This window comes from Sander vitreus, chromosome 7, assembly GCF_031162955.1.
Source record: "Sander vitreus isolate 19-12246 chromosome 7, sanVit1, whole genome shotgun sequence".
In the NCBI taxonomy this organism is placed as follows: domain Eukaryota; kingdom Metazoa; phylum Chordata; class Actinopteri; order Perciformes; family Percidae; genus Sander; species Sander vitreus.
The window spans coordinates 30,008,660-30,023,339 of NC_135861.1; the positions used below are offsets into that span (position 1 = coordinate 30,008,660).

The window sequence follows — 14,680 nt, forward strand, 5'->3', positions numbered from 1 at the left end:
TTATGATTATCGATTTGTTATAATGTAATAATTCATACGGCCTGTGAAGCACTTTTTGACTGTCTGTGATAAGTGCTACATATATATATAAACTTGTCCTTACTTTACTTAAATAAGCATACGATAGCTGCAGATTCTTGTGACTCTGATTGTTTGGTGCCGTTTGAAATCTGCACGTTGCACGTCGACAGCGTGGCATTTCCAGAGATGGAACGAGACTCTATTACTGCAGTATAATCAGCATACAACCTCACCAGACAAGAACATTGATATTAGATGATTCTGCGAAACCCCAAATAAAGTTCAATGCCAACGTTTTTGGCAACGATGGTGAAGGTTGGGGAAAGATCAGTTAAAACCACAAAAAAAGGACCCAAACACCCATCCGCCACGACGACCGCAACGCCCGTATTTTCCATCTCGCTACATAAAGGACACTCTACTTTCTTTGCCACTGAATGTTGACATTGGACACAAATCACAACGTCCAGAATCATTCAATATCACACGGACCAGGAGCCAACCATCAGCCAGGCTTCACGCCACATATGGACTGTAATTGCTAAGGTTTGCAGCTGCACATGCAAAAGCATGTAGACTGATGAAAGAAGCATGTAGGAGCCCTCAGTTAAAATCCCTCCGTCTGACTTTAACCGCCTAAATTTGATAAAAATGATTTATGAGGCTAGATATCATCTTAAATTTTGGTAATCGTAATATTTCTTTTCCTGGTTTTAAAGGATGCATTACAGTCAATTATTATCATTTTCTGAACTTACCAGACTTTTATAGCTGTTCTATTATTTGGCTTAACACACTCAGTCAGTGTATCCACATCACTGATGATCATTTATCAAAACTCTCATTGTGTTAATAGTTTGTGAAAGCACCAATAGTCAATCCGACAATATCGAAATTGATGTATTTGGTCAAAAGTATCGTGATATTTGACTTTTTCCATATCGCCATTCAAAAAGTTAATAAACAGTTCGCAATCCATCAGCTGACAATGATCAAATTCAAACGGGGGGGGTATGGAGATATTCTGATTCTGATTGAGCAGTTCATTTGGAGCAAAGGGCTGGAAAAAGAGATGAACTTTCTTGATAGGGAGAAACTGGGTCATTACCACGGCGCTGCATGAGGCTCGGAGCGAGCAGCGAGGTGCTTCGCTGTTCAGGAGGCTGAGGATGTTTATACACATAACACTGTTGTTCCACCTGAAATTATGTGGATTGGATGCGTGTTGTACGTATGTAACACATGTGTCATCATCCATCCATCCATCCAGATGGGAGGAAAGATGTGCTCTGAAAGAACGTCAGGAAAATGCCTAAAATACGACAGTACGGTGTTTTGCTTCATGCGTGACTGCATACAGGATTGCTTTGAACACACATAGGCGCACAATCAGGCATCGGTCGGGCTTTTCAGTTAGCTTTGCACACAAGTCTGCTTTTGATTGCTTTACAGACTTAACTGGTGAAAAGGACCGAGCAATTCTAAATTTAAAACTGTGCCTGCTCCTGCTCAGCCTTAATGAGTTATCAGCTGACGTCTTTAGTTTCCACAGTAATAGGCTGCGTGTTCTCAGCAGTGGTGACTGCGGTTTCCGGCAGTTGCATTACACAATTACAAAACAAAATAACTGATGATATGTCATGAAATTAGAATTAACATTCAAAATTCAAAATTGCCAGTTATTTCACAATGAATTAATTAGTGTGTAGGCTGCGGTTTGGAATCTATATTTAATTTAGCGCTGATGCTGGAACCTCACAATCTGTCAATTTAATGGCTGCAGGTTTGGTTTCAGAACTGATGAGATGTTCACTGGCTGAGGAACCAAAATGATATATGAGCTTTGGTGTGTGTGTTGGTATGCGTGAATTAATTGTCTATGCATAGTGGCATACTTCAATAAGGGTGTGTGAGTGTGTGTGTGTGTGTGTGTGTGTGTGTGTGTGTGTGTGTGTGTGTGTGTGTGTGTGTGTGTTTGTGTCCACCTGCAGGGCACATGCATCACTGCAGTACACGCATGAACTTAACATGTGCAAACTTCGTGAACTGTCCTACATACAACTCGCACACATAGACATGCACACGCACACACACACACACACACACACACCCCTGTTCAGAGTATGGTTAAGGGGTTGACGAGAAGCTCGTGTCAGACTTTTCAAACTTTTAAAAGCGACATCCTTCCACCCCTCCAACGCAACCCACCTCCATTTTAAGTGAACGACTAAAAGCAAACGCAGAAAGACAGAGACTGTAAACAGAGACAGGAAGAGAGAGCAAGTGACAGAGACAGATTGGATGACAGCGGTAGCTAGCAGGAAATGCTATATCTCTTAACACACACACACACACACACACACACACACACACTGTGATTGACAGCTCCCTCAAGGACTGTAGTGAATTATTCAGCACAGTCTGACGGGCCGACAGACAGGAGAGCATACAGAGAGACAGAACATCAGTCAGAGACACAGGCAGAGAGGACAGACAGATCGTGAGACAGGCAGACAGAGAGAGACATACAAACAGATAGGCAGCCAGAGGGCTGTGGATCATCTAAACCTCCCTCCAGGCAGAGTTTTATTCATAATCAATACCTCTATTGAATTTTACATCAACCTATGTGCATTTTTTACAGTCGCAGGATTTTAAATTCTGAAAGAGACACTTTCTGAAATTGAACGTGTTCCTTCACATGCTGCTGTGAACCACGAGGGAGAAAAGTTACAACCCAAAAACTTGTACTTTAACGCATCACAGCCAATAACAAAGGCCAGCCAATCGGCTTTCAGCTAACAAGTGCCAGTAAGCCTCAGTCAGTTTCAGTACATCGGTTTACAGAGTCTGAATCACGTCCTGCTGCTGCTGCTGCTGCTGCTGCTGCTTCTTCACGGTAAAAGTCTTTCAGGTAGGCAAAGTGATTATAGCTTAAGGCTTTTATTGTGAAGCAACTGCAGGTGATTTTCTTTGTTAGTTACAGTAAAATGGATAAGAACAAGTATAGAGGATAAGACAGACCCTCCAGCCTGTTTTGCTTGGACCTCTACAACATTTCATGGACCTGCTAACATTTTTCCTTTTTTATGGTCATTCTTCTGACTCCAATCTCCTGTTTCCTGGGGCAACCAGCGCTTAAAGAGTCTCTGAGTGACAGGCCCCGAAATTTAAATGAAAAGTAAGAGCAATAATCACAGAGAGTCACTTCATTTGTGAATGAACAGTGAATGAATGTGAATAACCCTAAGCAGGCATGAGACTGATAGTCGACAAGTCCCTTAAGGGAAAGTTGAAAAGAACTTTGGAGATAGGGAACGCACGCGCGCACACACACACACACACACACACACACACACACACACACACACACATTTGAATGATTCAGCGTATTGACATGGAGGCTGCCAGTTAGCCACTCGGGCTGATTATTAGCCGCAGCCGGACGGACACGGTTAACGGTCAGTCCACCTTAGCTGAGTGACCATTTGGAACCGATCCAATAACGAATGGGATTGATTGATCTGGTCTAGCACAGGCAGGAACCAATCGGATTGTCCTAAAAACTGCAACGCTGGCCGAGCATTGACGTCCAAGCTGCAGGCGGATGCTTTGTTAGTCTGTCCACCTGTCTGTCTGTCCGGGCTCTGTCTACCTACCAGGCATTCTGTCTGTCTGTCTCTGTCTGTCTGTGTGTACGGGCTCTATCTCCCTACCAGGCATTCTGTCTGTCTGTCTGTGTGTACGGGCTCTATCTCCCTACCAGGCATTCTGTCTGTCTGTCTGTCTGTACAGACTCTGTCTCCCTACCAGGCTTTCTGTCTGTCTGTCTGTCTGATTGTTTGAAGATATTTCTTTCAAAACCTTTTAAAACAGGAAAAGGGGAATGTCTGAATTGCACATCTTATAACAGATGGGGATGATGGGAATGCCACCTCTCTGTAGTATAATGCAATACAGTTCAACACCACAAACTACATCCTTCAAAATACATTTTAAAGGGTTAAAATTCTGCAGATGAATACGTTTTTGGTAGTTATGATCAGGACCGATGTGGGTTAAAAGATTGAAGTCAGTGAAAATGGAAAATATTATTAATATATAATATTCTCGTCCTCTAAGGTAACAATAAATATAAATATGCATCAAAATGCATATTGCATCAAAGTTGTTGCTAATCACTGACTTACCCCAGACTGTAAAAAAAGAGAGGGAATTCCCCCTAGCATGTCGTATACAGAAAATTATTTATTTTTTGTGGGGTTTTTGGCTGGTGCAATAAACACATCTCAAAAGGCTGCAAAATATAAATAAAATATAGACACTTTTTTTTTGTGTTAGTTGAAATAAAATATCAGTGGAAAACTGCACTTTATAATCTAACTGCTATTCTTTTGTTTGTAGTGCCTTTTACATTCTTTAATTTGTTCAATAAAAGAACGTTTGAAATGATTTTCTTTCCATTTGTTTTAAATTCAACAAGCATTTTGTTGTTTTTTTAGCTGAAACTGAGTACACTAATAAACACTACACTAATATCTGTTTATTCATCGCAAGTAATATCGTTTTCGGGACATTCAACGACGTTATCGCATATCTTCCTCATATCATGCAGCCTTAGTTTTTTTCATAAACAAACGTCAGATGCATTATGCAAATAAACTGGCATTTAAAGGCTTTACATTCTGAAAGTGGATGAATGTTTGGTAGTTGATCAGGACTGAAGTTGATTACAAATTCTTACTTATGAATATTTAATATTTTGGCAGTTTTTTCAGGTGGACATTTTTGTCACCAGAGGAACGTTTTCAACCCGTTCGACGTTTGTCTTCACGTCATATTTGACCCATTTTTTTCAAAAAGTTTCTATATCAGAAATGTTTCTTTCAACCAAATGGTCAAAAAATAATAACGTGGATGGTTCCGTACAACACTCTTCACAAGTCAAGTGAATGATCAATTCACTACTTTCCTTGAATGTGGGCGTTTCATTCAATTTTCATTTTCATTCGAAGAAAATAATTGATAAAAGAACGTTGAAAAAAGTGACAAAAATGTCGGACAAAAAAACAAGAACAAAACCGTCAAAAGCACAGAAAAAAAATCGACAAAGAACCCCGGAAAAGTGACAAAACGTCAGAAAAAGCTTCAAAAACGTGGTAAAAAAAAGAACAAACTCCGGGAAAAGCGACATAAGTTTCTTACGGTTTAAATTAAAAAATTGGACCCAGAAAAACAAAAAGATGCATGGCTGACGGGAAGACAACGTAAGGGTTAGAGTGAGGCACCAAGGTTAATCAACACCGCGCTTTTGAAGCTTTTGCTGACGTATTTTTGTCACTTTTTTCAATGTTTTTGTTAACGTTCTTTTACCAATTTCCTTTCAAATGCTATAAAATTGAATAAAACACCCAAATTCAACGAAAGTAGTGAACTGATCATGTATTTGACTTGCGAAGAGCGTTTTATGGAACCACCCATGTTATTTTTTTCGACAATTTGGTTGAAAGAAACCCAAATTTCTGATATAGAAACTTTTTGAAAAGAGGACAACGAGAGGGTTAAGACCGCGCCCGCGTCGTTTAAATAGCAAATGCACCAGCGCCCATCTGTGCGCCCATTGGGCGTGCTGGTCTTACAGGGAGGTGCGTTCAGATGAATTCTGGGCGTATTGCTAGTATCTTGAGGCAGCGGGAAGTGATCGCGCCATTGACCAACAGAAACCTGGACTAAAGTCAATAACGTAGCATTTCGTTGTTATTGTAACAGCGCATTAGTAAAATGCGCCTAGGCTCGTGCACAGCGCGCGCAACACTATGCTTGTTACACACACAGGGATGCGCAGCAGCATACGAACATGCAGAAGATTAAAAAATACAAATATTACAATGTGAAATAGCTTTCACTTCACGCACGAGCAGCTTTTACACTTTATGATACTCAGCAAAATAACTGTGTAAAGTGAACCCACACGAAACTGTGTAAAGTGAACCCACACTCAGTTAGAGATTTGCAACAATTCTCAGAATGCCTTTCAACACCCCTCAGATAAAGGGATGTGACCTTGCTGCTTTTCAGCTGTGGATTTTAAACGGAGATGGAGGAGGCGATACCAACGGCAGAGCGAGTGTCTCCGGCCGAGAAAAGGTGAGTCGACCTTGATGCAAACCTCAACCTGTCTGCACGCTGCAATGCATTCGGGGCTCTGTCTTGCTCCCGCGGCTGTGCATCTCTTTTGAGATGGACTAATCCCTCCACTATTGACTGACGGACACAAAAACTCGATGTTATACATTGCTGAATAATCCTCTGCCCCCGCACTGCCGGAAATATCTGGACAGGAAGTTCAATTGTTGTAATATTCAGGTAAAAAGGTTTCCTTATCAGCATTTACATGGATTATGCTTTATTGACTCACTAAAAGATGCAAACTAAAGAACCCAAGATAAAATTCAGCAAAATCAAATTCCTTAATCCAGTGATTTCAATACTATAAAACAAGGGCTCAGGGCATGTAAACTGAAACCTCTCAAGGAAACGGATATCACTTCAGCGTGGTTTCATGTTTTTTTTTTATCACGATTTAAATCCCAATATGTGGCAAAATCCTCCAAGATTAATTTGAAGTCCACAGGGTCCGTTTTTTTCACTATAAACAGTCTCCGTATTAACACGTTTAGCCAGCAGGACAGAAACACAAGGCATTGCTCATCTTCTCTGGATGAAGACAGGTTAAATAGAGAATCAAGATGCATCTAATACTTCCGACTATCTATCAGCTTCACTAGATAGACAGACAGACAGACAGACAGACAGACAGACAGACAGACAGACAGATAGATAGACAGATAGATAGATAGATACTTGATCCCCAAGGGGAAATTCATGGTCCCAGTAGCTTAAAGACATCACACACAACATACACATACATCATAAACAGGATGATAATATAACAAATCCACATGAATAATATGGACAATAAAAGAAAAGATACTAAATGAAAAATCCACATGAATGTACTAAGGGATGTATACGCATGAGACGCTTGCAGTGACAGTGGCAGGGACTGACCCCGGGATTCAGTATGCATGGTAAGGTGCTCTATGAGAGTGGGTGTCATGGTGGTATAGTGCAAGTGAGTCCAATAGTGCAAGGATAAAGTCTAGAGACCAGCATTAAATATGGACAATATAAGAGAATAATGTAGACATAGTAATATAACAACTATAGCAGTGCGAGGATAGCGTTTTAAAAAAGACAGCATTAAATATGGGCATTATACGGGAATAAAGGAGACAGCAGGATAGACACAAATCAACAGTCAGTATTAGAGGTTTGAAGTAATAGGGTTAGAGCCATTGTTCATGTATTAAGTTAGACCTCAGTCCAGGCTGGGGGAAGGAGGGAGGGACGGGGGATTGTGCATATGGGCTAATATAGCCAGTAAACAGTTTAAACAGTGTTAGCAATAAACAGTGGGCCAGTGGACAGTCAGTGCACAACTATTGTTATAGGAGATAGTGGAAGTGGTGGAGAGGGAGGAGAGGCAGACAGACTAAAGCGAGAGTCTGAGGCAGACAGACACATTTACACTGCAGAAGCTAAAGAAAAAAACAACACATACCTTTTGTGAAGCTGCAACTAACAATTACTTTTGTCCGCCGATTATTTTCTTAATTAATAGCTTGGTCTATTAAACGTAGCCAAAATCTTCCCGGAACAGAGATATTAAGATTAAAACAATATGAAAGAGAGACAGGCAGCAAATACTCATATTGCAAAAGCTATGACAACGTGTTGGGACGACCTTTGTGTACATTTGGTTTCATGCTTTGGAGTCTGGCTCTCTCCTGATCAACACAACCTAGTCTCGCTTTGCCAGACCTTCCTCCACAGCGTTGCAGAGGAGGGTCTGGCTAGTCCACAGAGGAGAGATGGGAGAAAAACGGGCTCTGGTTTATTGGCATTTCTTTAAACCAATTCCAATCATCTTGGCCGGCGCTATGCCTCTTCAAAATAGCCTCGGGAAGGAAGTTGTTTTGGTGGAACGTGTGTAGGTTCAAAAGTTGTTTTAGTCGTGCAACAGAAAACTCAGATTGGGCAGATGGTCTAGCTAGCTGTCTGGATTTACCCTGCAGACATCTGAGGAGCAGTTTACCATAAATCCACCGGAGTTTAAAATGCCAACAGAAAGAAAGCGGAGGGTAACGGACATCCTGGCGAAAAGAGCGTGATCTGGCAGAATCTCCGGAAGCGACAGAGCAATCCCGAAAATGGAACGTCGTGGATATAGACTAGTTTCAACATGACTATCCTGTCCAGGTGCACACAGCAAGGTCCATAAAGTAATGACCTGCACAGAGCGCGGATCTCAACCCCATCCAACGCCTTTGTGATAAACTGGACTGGCGACTGTGAGCTAGGGCTGGGCAATATGGCCAAAAAAAATGTCCCAATATATTTTCCCATTTTGATCAATATTCATCATGCTATTATTTGTTTGCTGATACTGCCCGTTCGAAAAGTTTCCCGACTGTTTTTGTTGAGGAATCACATGATTACACATTCACATAATGAGATGCCCCACCGATGGGTGGAAAATCACAACAAAAGGTATCCGAAATACCTGAGATTTCATACTCTGCCGAGCTGCTACAACGCAAAATGATGACAAATGTTCTCAGGTGACTGACCCGAGCTAACAAATTCCAGCTGTGAGAATTAAAATGCATTTCACGTGTCAGTCTCACACTGTAAGATTTGACTTTGTTCAACAAATCCTGGAGTCCAGTTGTGAATTGAGAAGACGAGACATTTTGCAGTTCACATTGATGAGAAGATCAGATGGAGAGAGAAGAAACTGCAATGACAATATTCAGCTGCAGGTAAAACTCTCCACAGACGCTAAATAAAATCTCAGCTCACCACATTTAAAAACTGGAGTCAGGATCAAATCCCAGTCATGCTCAACACCGCCCAACTCTCCCGGCAGCAACTATCACATTAAAACCAACTAATTCTCATTCTCCAGCTCTCAGCATCTTATTGTTGTTCATTAATGCAGTTCATTACTGAGTCTGCATGTATCTGCAATTATACTCGTGTCAATTCTCACATGCTCTATTTCTGTATAGTTGGTCCTTTCTCTACCATCACAGAGAGGACAGAGGTCAGGTAGTTAATGGGCTCGAGGGGTAGGCTCATTTACTCACCCTGAGAAGTGATTTCAATCCTCTAAGGCACACGTGTCAAACTCAAGGCAAAATCCGGCCCCTCGCAGATTTTGATCCGACCCTCATATCAGTTTGGGTTCACAATACATTTTGGCTCGCCTAGTTGTGCTACAAACCAAAAAGACAGGAAACTGTTTTCAAACTGCAATTGCGCAACACTCAGAGCACAAGTTGACAGATTTGCCGACTTTGAGACTCGGAAATTCCCCCAGAAGCCGAGTTTTCATGTTTAGGCTGTGAAACAGGTTGTTGTGAGTCGGCTGTGTGGTAGCTGCTTCTAAAAATGTAATTTTATTTGACGTGCTAAACTCTACGATGATGAAGTTTCTTGCTGACTTTTTTAGGGCTTTATGTCGAGCAAACTGTAAGTGAGAAGACTATATGAGCCATGCAAAAATACAGTCAAAGATATTTGACTTTTTCTCTGAAATAAAAGCATGTCAATTAGCTCTACATGTCTGGCCCTGGATGTGATTCTCATTTTCCAGTGTGGCCCTTAGTGACGTTGAGTTTGACACTCCTGCTCTAAGGGGTGGAAATCATTACAGTCAGTAACGGAGCCAGGGTCTGGCTAGTCCACACAGCATTCCGGAATGGGAGAAAAACGTGCTCTGGTTCATTGGCATTTTTTAAACCAATCACAATCGTCTTGGGCGGCGCTAATGGCGCCGGACGGAGCAACGGTATCGCTGCAAAATAGCCTCGGGAACGAAGTTGTTTTGGTGGAACGTGTACGTTCAAAAGTTGTTTTAGTCGTGCAACAGAAAACTCAGATTGGACAGATAGTCTAGCTAGCTGTCTGGATTTACCCTGCAGAGATCTGAGGAGCAGTTAACCGTAGTCCTCAGAAATCCACCGGAGTTTAGAATTTTCAACCCAAAGGAACTGTAGGTAACGGAAATCTGGTCGAAAAAAAGGACATAATTTCCGGCTGCAACGGGGCAATCCTAGAAGTGGAAAGTCTTGGATATAGACTAGTTTTATCCTTAAAGTTAAATGTTTTTTTAACTTTAACCTCCCTGGTGAAGAGGCAAAAAGTTACATTCAAAAGGTTCCGACAGCTTGTCGTGCCCATTTCATAAACCATGCTCTGTTTTCCTTAAAGTTGACATAACTTGAAGGAATGATAAGACAAAAACACGCAACTTCCTTTAATAGTTTTTCACATTGATACAACACAATCAAGCTAAACAAATACTTGATATTCAAGAACAATGTTTTAGCGTTACTGACACTAAACTACTTGATGGCTATTTGTGTATTTTTGGAAGCTACTGCAGAACGTTACATCGTTGTTTGCAGCACTTGTAGTGCAGCGTGACTCAAGTCTGGTCTGGGTCTTGTGTCCTTTCTGTTTCTTTTCTCTCAGACTTGTCTCAGTCTCTAGGGTTATGGGGTCAGCCCTATGTTCCCACAGCCCAATGGTCCCACAGCCCTATGTTCCCACAGCCCAATGGTCCCACAGCCCTATGTTCCCACAGCCCTATGTTCCCACTGCCCAATGGTCCTACAGCCCTATGTTCCCACAGCCCAATGGTCCCACAGCCCTATGTTCCCACAGCCCAATGGTCCTACAGCCCTATGTTCCCACAGCCCAATGGTCCTACAGCCCTATGTTCCCACAGCCCAATGGTCCCACAGCCCTATGTTCCCACAGCCCAATGGTCCTACAGCCCAATGGTCCCACAGCCCTATGTTCCCACAGCCCAATGGTCCTACAGCCCAATGGTCCCACAGCCCTATGTTCCCACATTTCTAAGAATTGTTTTTCACTGAAAATTAGGCCCAATGGTCCCACAGCCCTATGTTCCCACAGCCCAATGGTCCCACAGCCAAATGGTCCCACAGCCCAATGGTCCCACAGCCCTATGTTCCCACAGCCCAATGGTCCCACAGCCCTATGTTCCCACAGCCCAATGGTCCCACAGCCCAATGGTCCCACAGCCCTATGTTCCCACAGCCCAATGGTCCCACAGCCCTATGTTCCCACAGCCCAATGGTCCCACAGCCCTATGTTCCCACAGCCCAATGGTCCCACAGCCCAATGGTCCCACAGCCCAATGGTCCCACAGCCCTATGTTCCCACAGCCCAATGGTCCCACAGCCCTATGTTCCCACAGCCCAATGGTCCCACAGCCCTATGTTCCCACAGCCCAATGGTCCTACAGCCCACTGGTCCCACAGCCCTATGTTCCCACAGCCCAATGGTCCTACAGCCCAATGGTCCCACAGCCCTATGTTCCCACATTTCTAAGAATTGTTTTTCACTGAAAATTAGGCCCTATGTTCCCACAGCCCTATGTTCCCACATTTCTAAGATTATTTTTTTTTTTTAAATTAGGCCCTATGTTAGGGTTAGGGTTACATTCCATCTGTAGTCCATTGCTACTGGATAATAGGTTGGGTGTAATTGGCTACCAAATTGGGAGAAAGGGGGTTACAATCTGATACAAATTCATGAAAAAGGAAATGTGGGAACATAGGGCCTAATTTTCAGTGAACATTTTTTTTCTTAGGAATGTGGGAACATAGGCACGCTCCCAGTATTATGAATCTGACTTGTTTCAGTCGTTGGTCTTCATCGAGTCCAGTTGGCTTTTTTCTTTTCTTTCAGTTGTGGCTATCCCGACCAGCATCGGTGGCTGCTCTGCTGTCAATCAGGTGTCGGTTCACAAAATGATTCAACATTACAAAGTGCAGGTGATGCTTACAATACACCTAACTTACATGACATTATACCTCATTTGTTGAGTTAAAAAAAAGCAGACATTATAAATTATTTTTACTATTAGTTAAGATCAGAGATGTTGTGGTGGATCACAGACTGTCAAAGTTTAGTCAGGATACGGTTTTGAAACCATTTAAACAATTGAAATGCTATGAAATTGAATAAAACACCCTCAAACAATCATTATTTTTGTTTAAATGTTGTATGGGTTCCATACAACGTACATCCATGTTATTTTTGGGCAATTTGGTTCAAAGAAACCCATATTTCTGATATTAAAAACTTTGAAAACAGGTCAAATTTGACCCGAGGACAACACAAGGTTTAAACATGTGTTGCTCCCTTGTTCCTTTTACAAACACTGTTTCAAACTATTCTAAATCCAAAGGACAGAATTTATATGACGTTTGGTCTCGGTCTTGACCCCCAGATGGACTCTGTGTTGAATCGGTCTCCAAACTGCTCAGAATTCACCAAAGTGGAGTTGACTTCAGCCTCGGTGCTACAGATAATACTTAATCCGTGTCATTACGGCAGGGCTGGCAATTACTGTAGTTTTTTTTTTTTTTTTTTTTTAAATCGCTTTAAATTGTTTTTTTTGTTTTTTTATTTCGGCTCCTAACAATTCAAAATTTCAAAAAGTTCAAACAGGAAAAGTACGTAGGGGATGTTCACATTTCCAGGTGTTTTCACTGTTGATTTGTTTCACTGTTTCTGTGAAATGTAGACTGGATGTAGACTTTGGTTTCATACTGTATGCAGCATGTGTTTTCAACTGACAACTTGATGATGTGTGAACCCGAAGTACAGTATCCTGAGAGTTAACTGTGTTTCCCAATGTTTGAAATAGTCAACACGTTGTCTCACGTCAAGTGAACGTGGCTCTGGAGGAATGTGAATCAAAGCAAAGCACATATCTGACGGGGAAAGCACAGGATAGGACATTTATTTGGATGTGTTGGAGAGTGGAATGCCGCTTTAAAGATTTTGCCCTGGCATCTTCTCATTTACATATATTCCATTATATATATATATATACATACACACAGAGTGTGGAGGAAGAAAATATTCAGTTTCAAGATCACTAACATGACAAGCAGCCATGGAGAGGAGAAGGAGAGCGTTGATAATATACCTGTCAGCTTTTTATACAAAAAATAAACACTTTAAGAAAAAGCAAGAATAAGCAAAATAAATAAATACTGCCGTCTGAAAAGGAGTAGGAAGAAGCAAAATGATTTTTAGGTCCTAACCTTTTTGAAATGTCCGTACCTTTACATCTGTAAACACAAAAAAAAGTAAGGAAGTAGAGACTGTTGTGTGAAAGTCTGTGCTACAAATTCAGCTTTGAAAAAGGAATCTCACTCTTTCCTGGTCGGATTTCTGCACATTTCTGTCACCAGTGTGGATGAGTGGGGCAGGTAATATTTCGGGGGATAGTCGCACACACACATGCACATGAACGGGCATGGACGCACGCACATACGTAGCCAGCACGTACACACACATCTCCAGCACTGTCCTGTTGGGAATGCTCACATGTGCACCGTGCACATATCAAACACACAGCAGCACGTATGCACACACGCGCTCACGCACAACTCCCCCCCCCCCCACCTAACTCGTGTTCCCCACACCACACCAGCGGTCTTACCTCCACACTTGCCCCAGCTGCAGAACGTGAAGCACGGTTTGAAAGACCCACATGCAGACGGTGCAGCACCTCCGGGGGGCCCCTACTCTACCAGCCGTCGCAGGCGGGGCAGAGGACGTGTAAACCGGGGTAGCATTCGCGGCGTTCGCCGCCGCCGCGCAGCCACCGCGCTGCTCGCTGTCCTTGGTGCTCAAAGTGTTGTCGCTCGCCGTGGTTGCTCCGCATGCCGCGCCTGCCGCCACCGCGCCGCTGCCGCTCGCTGCTCCGTCCCCGCAGCTCAGCTCCGAGTAGTCATACACGAACCACCTGAAACTCAATACCTGGACGACAGCGGAGGGCACCACGACGAAGACGAGCGTCAAGCCGAACCACCAGTAGTCGCCCCTCAGGTAGTAGTCGGCGGCCAGCCACAGGTCGGTCGCGCCGTCGGAGAAAAAGACGAGCAGGGCGCAGAGCACCCAGCAGCAGTCCAGCGGGGTGTAGGGTTTCCCGCCGCCGGCGGCGCTGCAGCGGGGCCGGGCGGCGGGGATCCCCGGCTCCGAGTGGCTCTTGGGCGTGTTGTCATCTTCCACAGACACCGCTGCTCCATCCGACTTAGCGGCCATGTTGGTTAGGATAGGAGAGAAAGACAGAGAAAGAGGTGGGGATAAGGGAGAGAGAGAGAGAGAGAGAGAGAGAGAGAGAGAGAGAGAGAGAGAGAGGGGAGGGCTGGCTGAGTGCAGGAGAGAGAGAGAGTGAGAGAGATTACATCATAAGTAACTCATCATCAGCCAATTAATTGCGAGCCATCGTTACTAACAGCGCTTTTAACACCATGACCCAAGCGCGATGTTTCCACGACAGATGGACAATTTTGCAAACAATTCAGACCCGCAGGGTTTTCAGTTTTTTGTTCCTGTCATTAAAAATCTCTCTCAGTTAGGCTACATGACGCTGTCTCTGCAGCAGCAGCACTCTGTGACACATGACAAGACTGTTGTTGAAAGGTGGTTTTATATGCTCCTCATGCTGAGTATCAGTTTCTGACTGGTAGGCTACCTGTGC

General features: G+C 43.2%; 1 protein-coding gene across 1 annotated transcript in view; it reads right to left on the reverse strand.

Annotated features, from left to right (window-relative positions):
* The window catches only part of xkr7b (XK, Kell blood group complex subunit-related family, member 7b), an 82,372-nt gene extending 68,131 nt beyond the window's left edge, over positions 1-14,241 (reverse strand). Inside the window, exon 1 of the mRNA XM_078254067.1 lies at positions 13,637-14,241. Within this exon, the coding sequence (XP_078110193.1) occupies positions 13,637-14,241 (605 nt within the window). The remainder of the gene's footprint in view (positions 1-13,636) is intronic.
* Between the last annotated feature and the right edge of the window lie 439 nt (positions 14,242-14,680).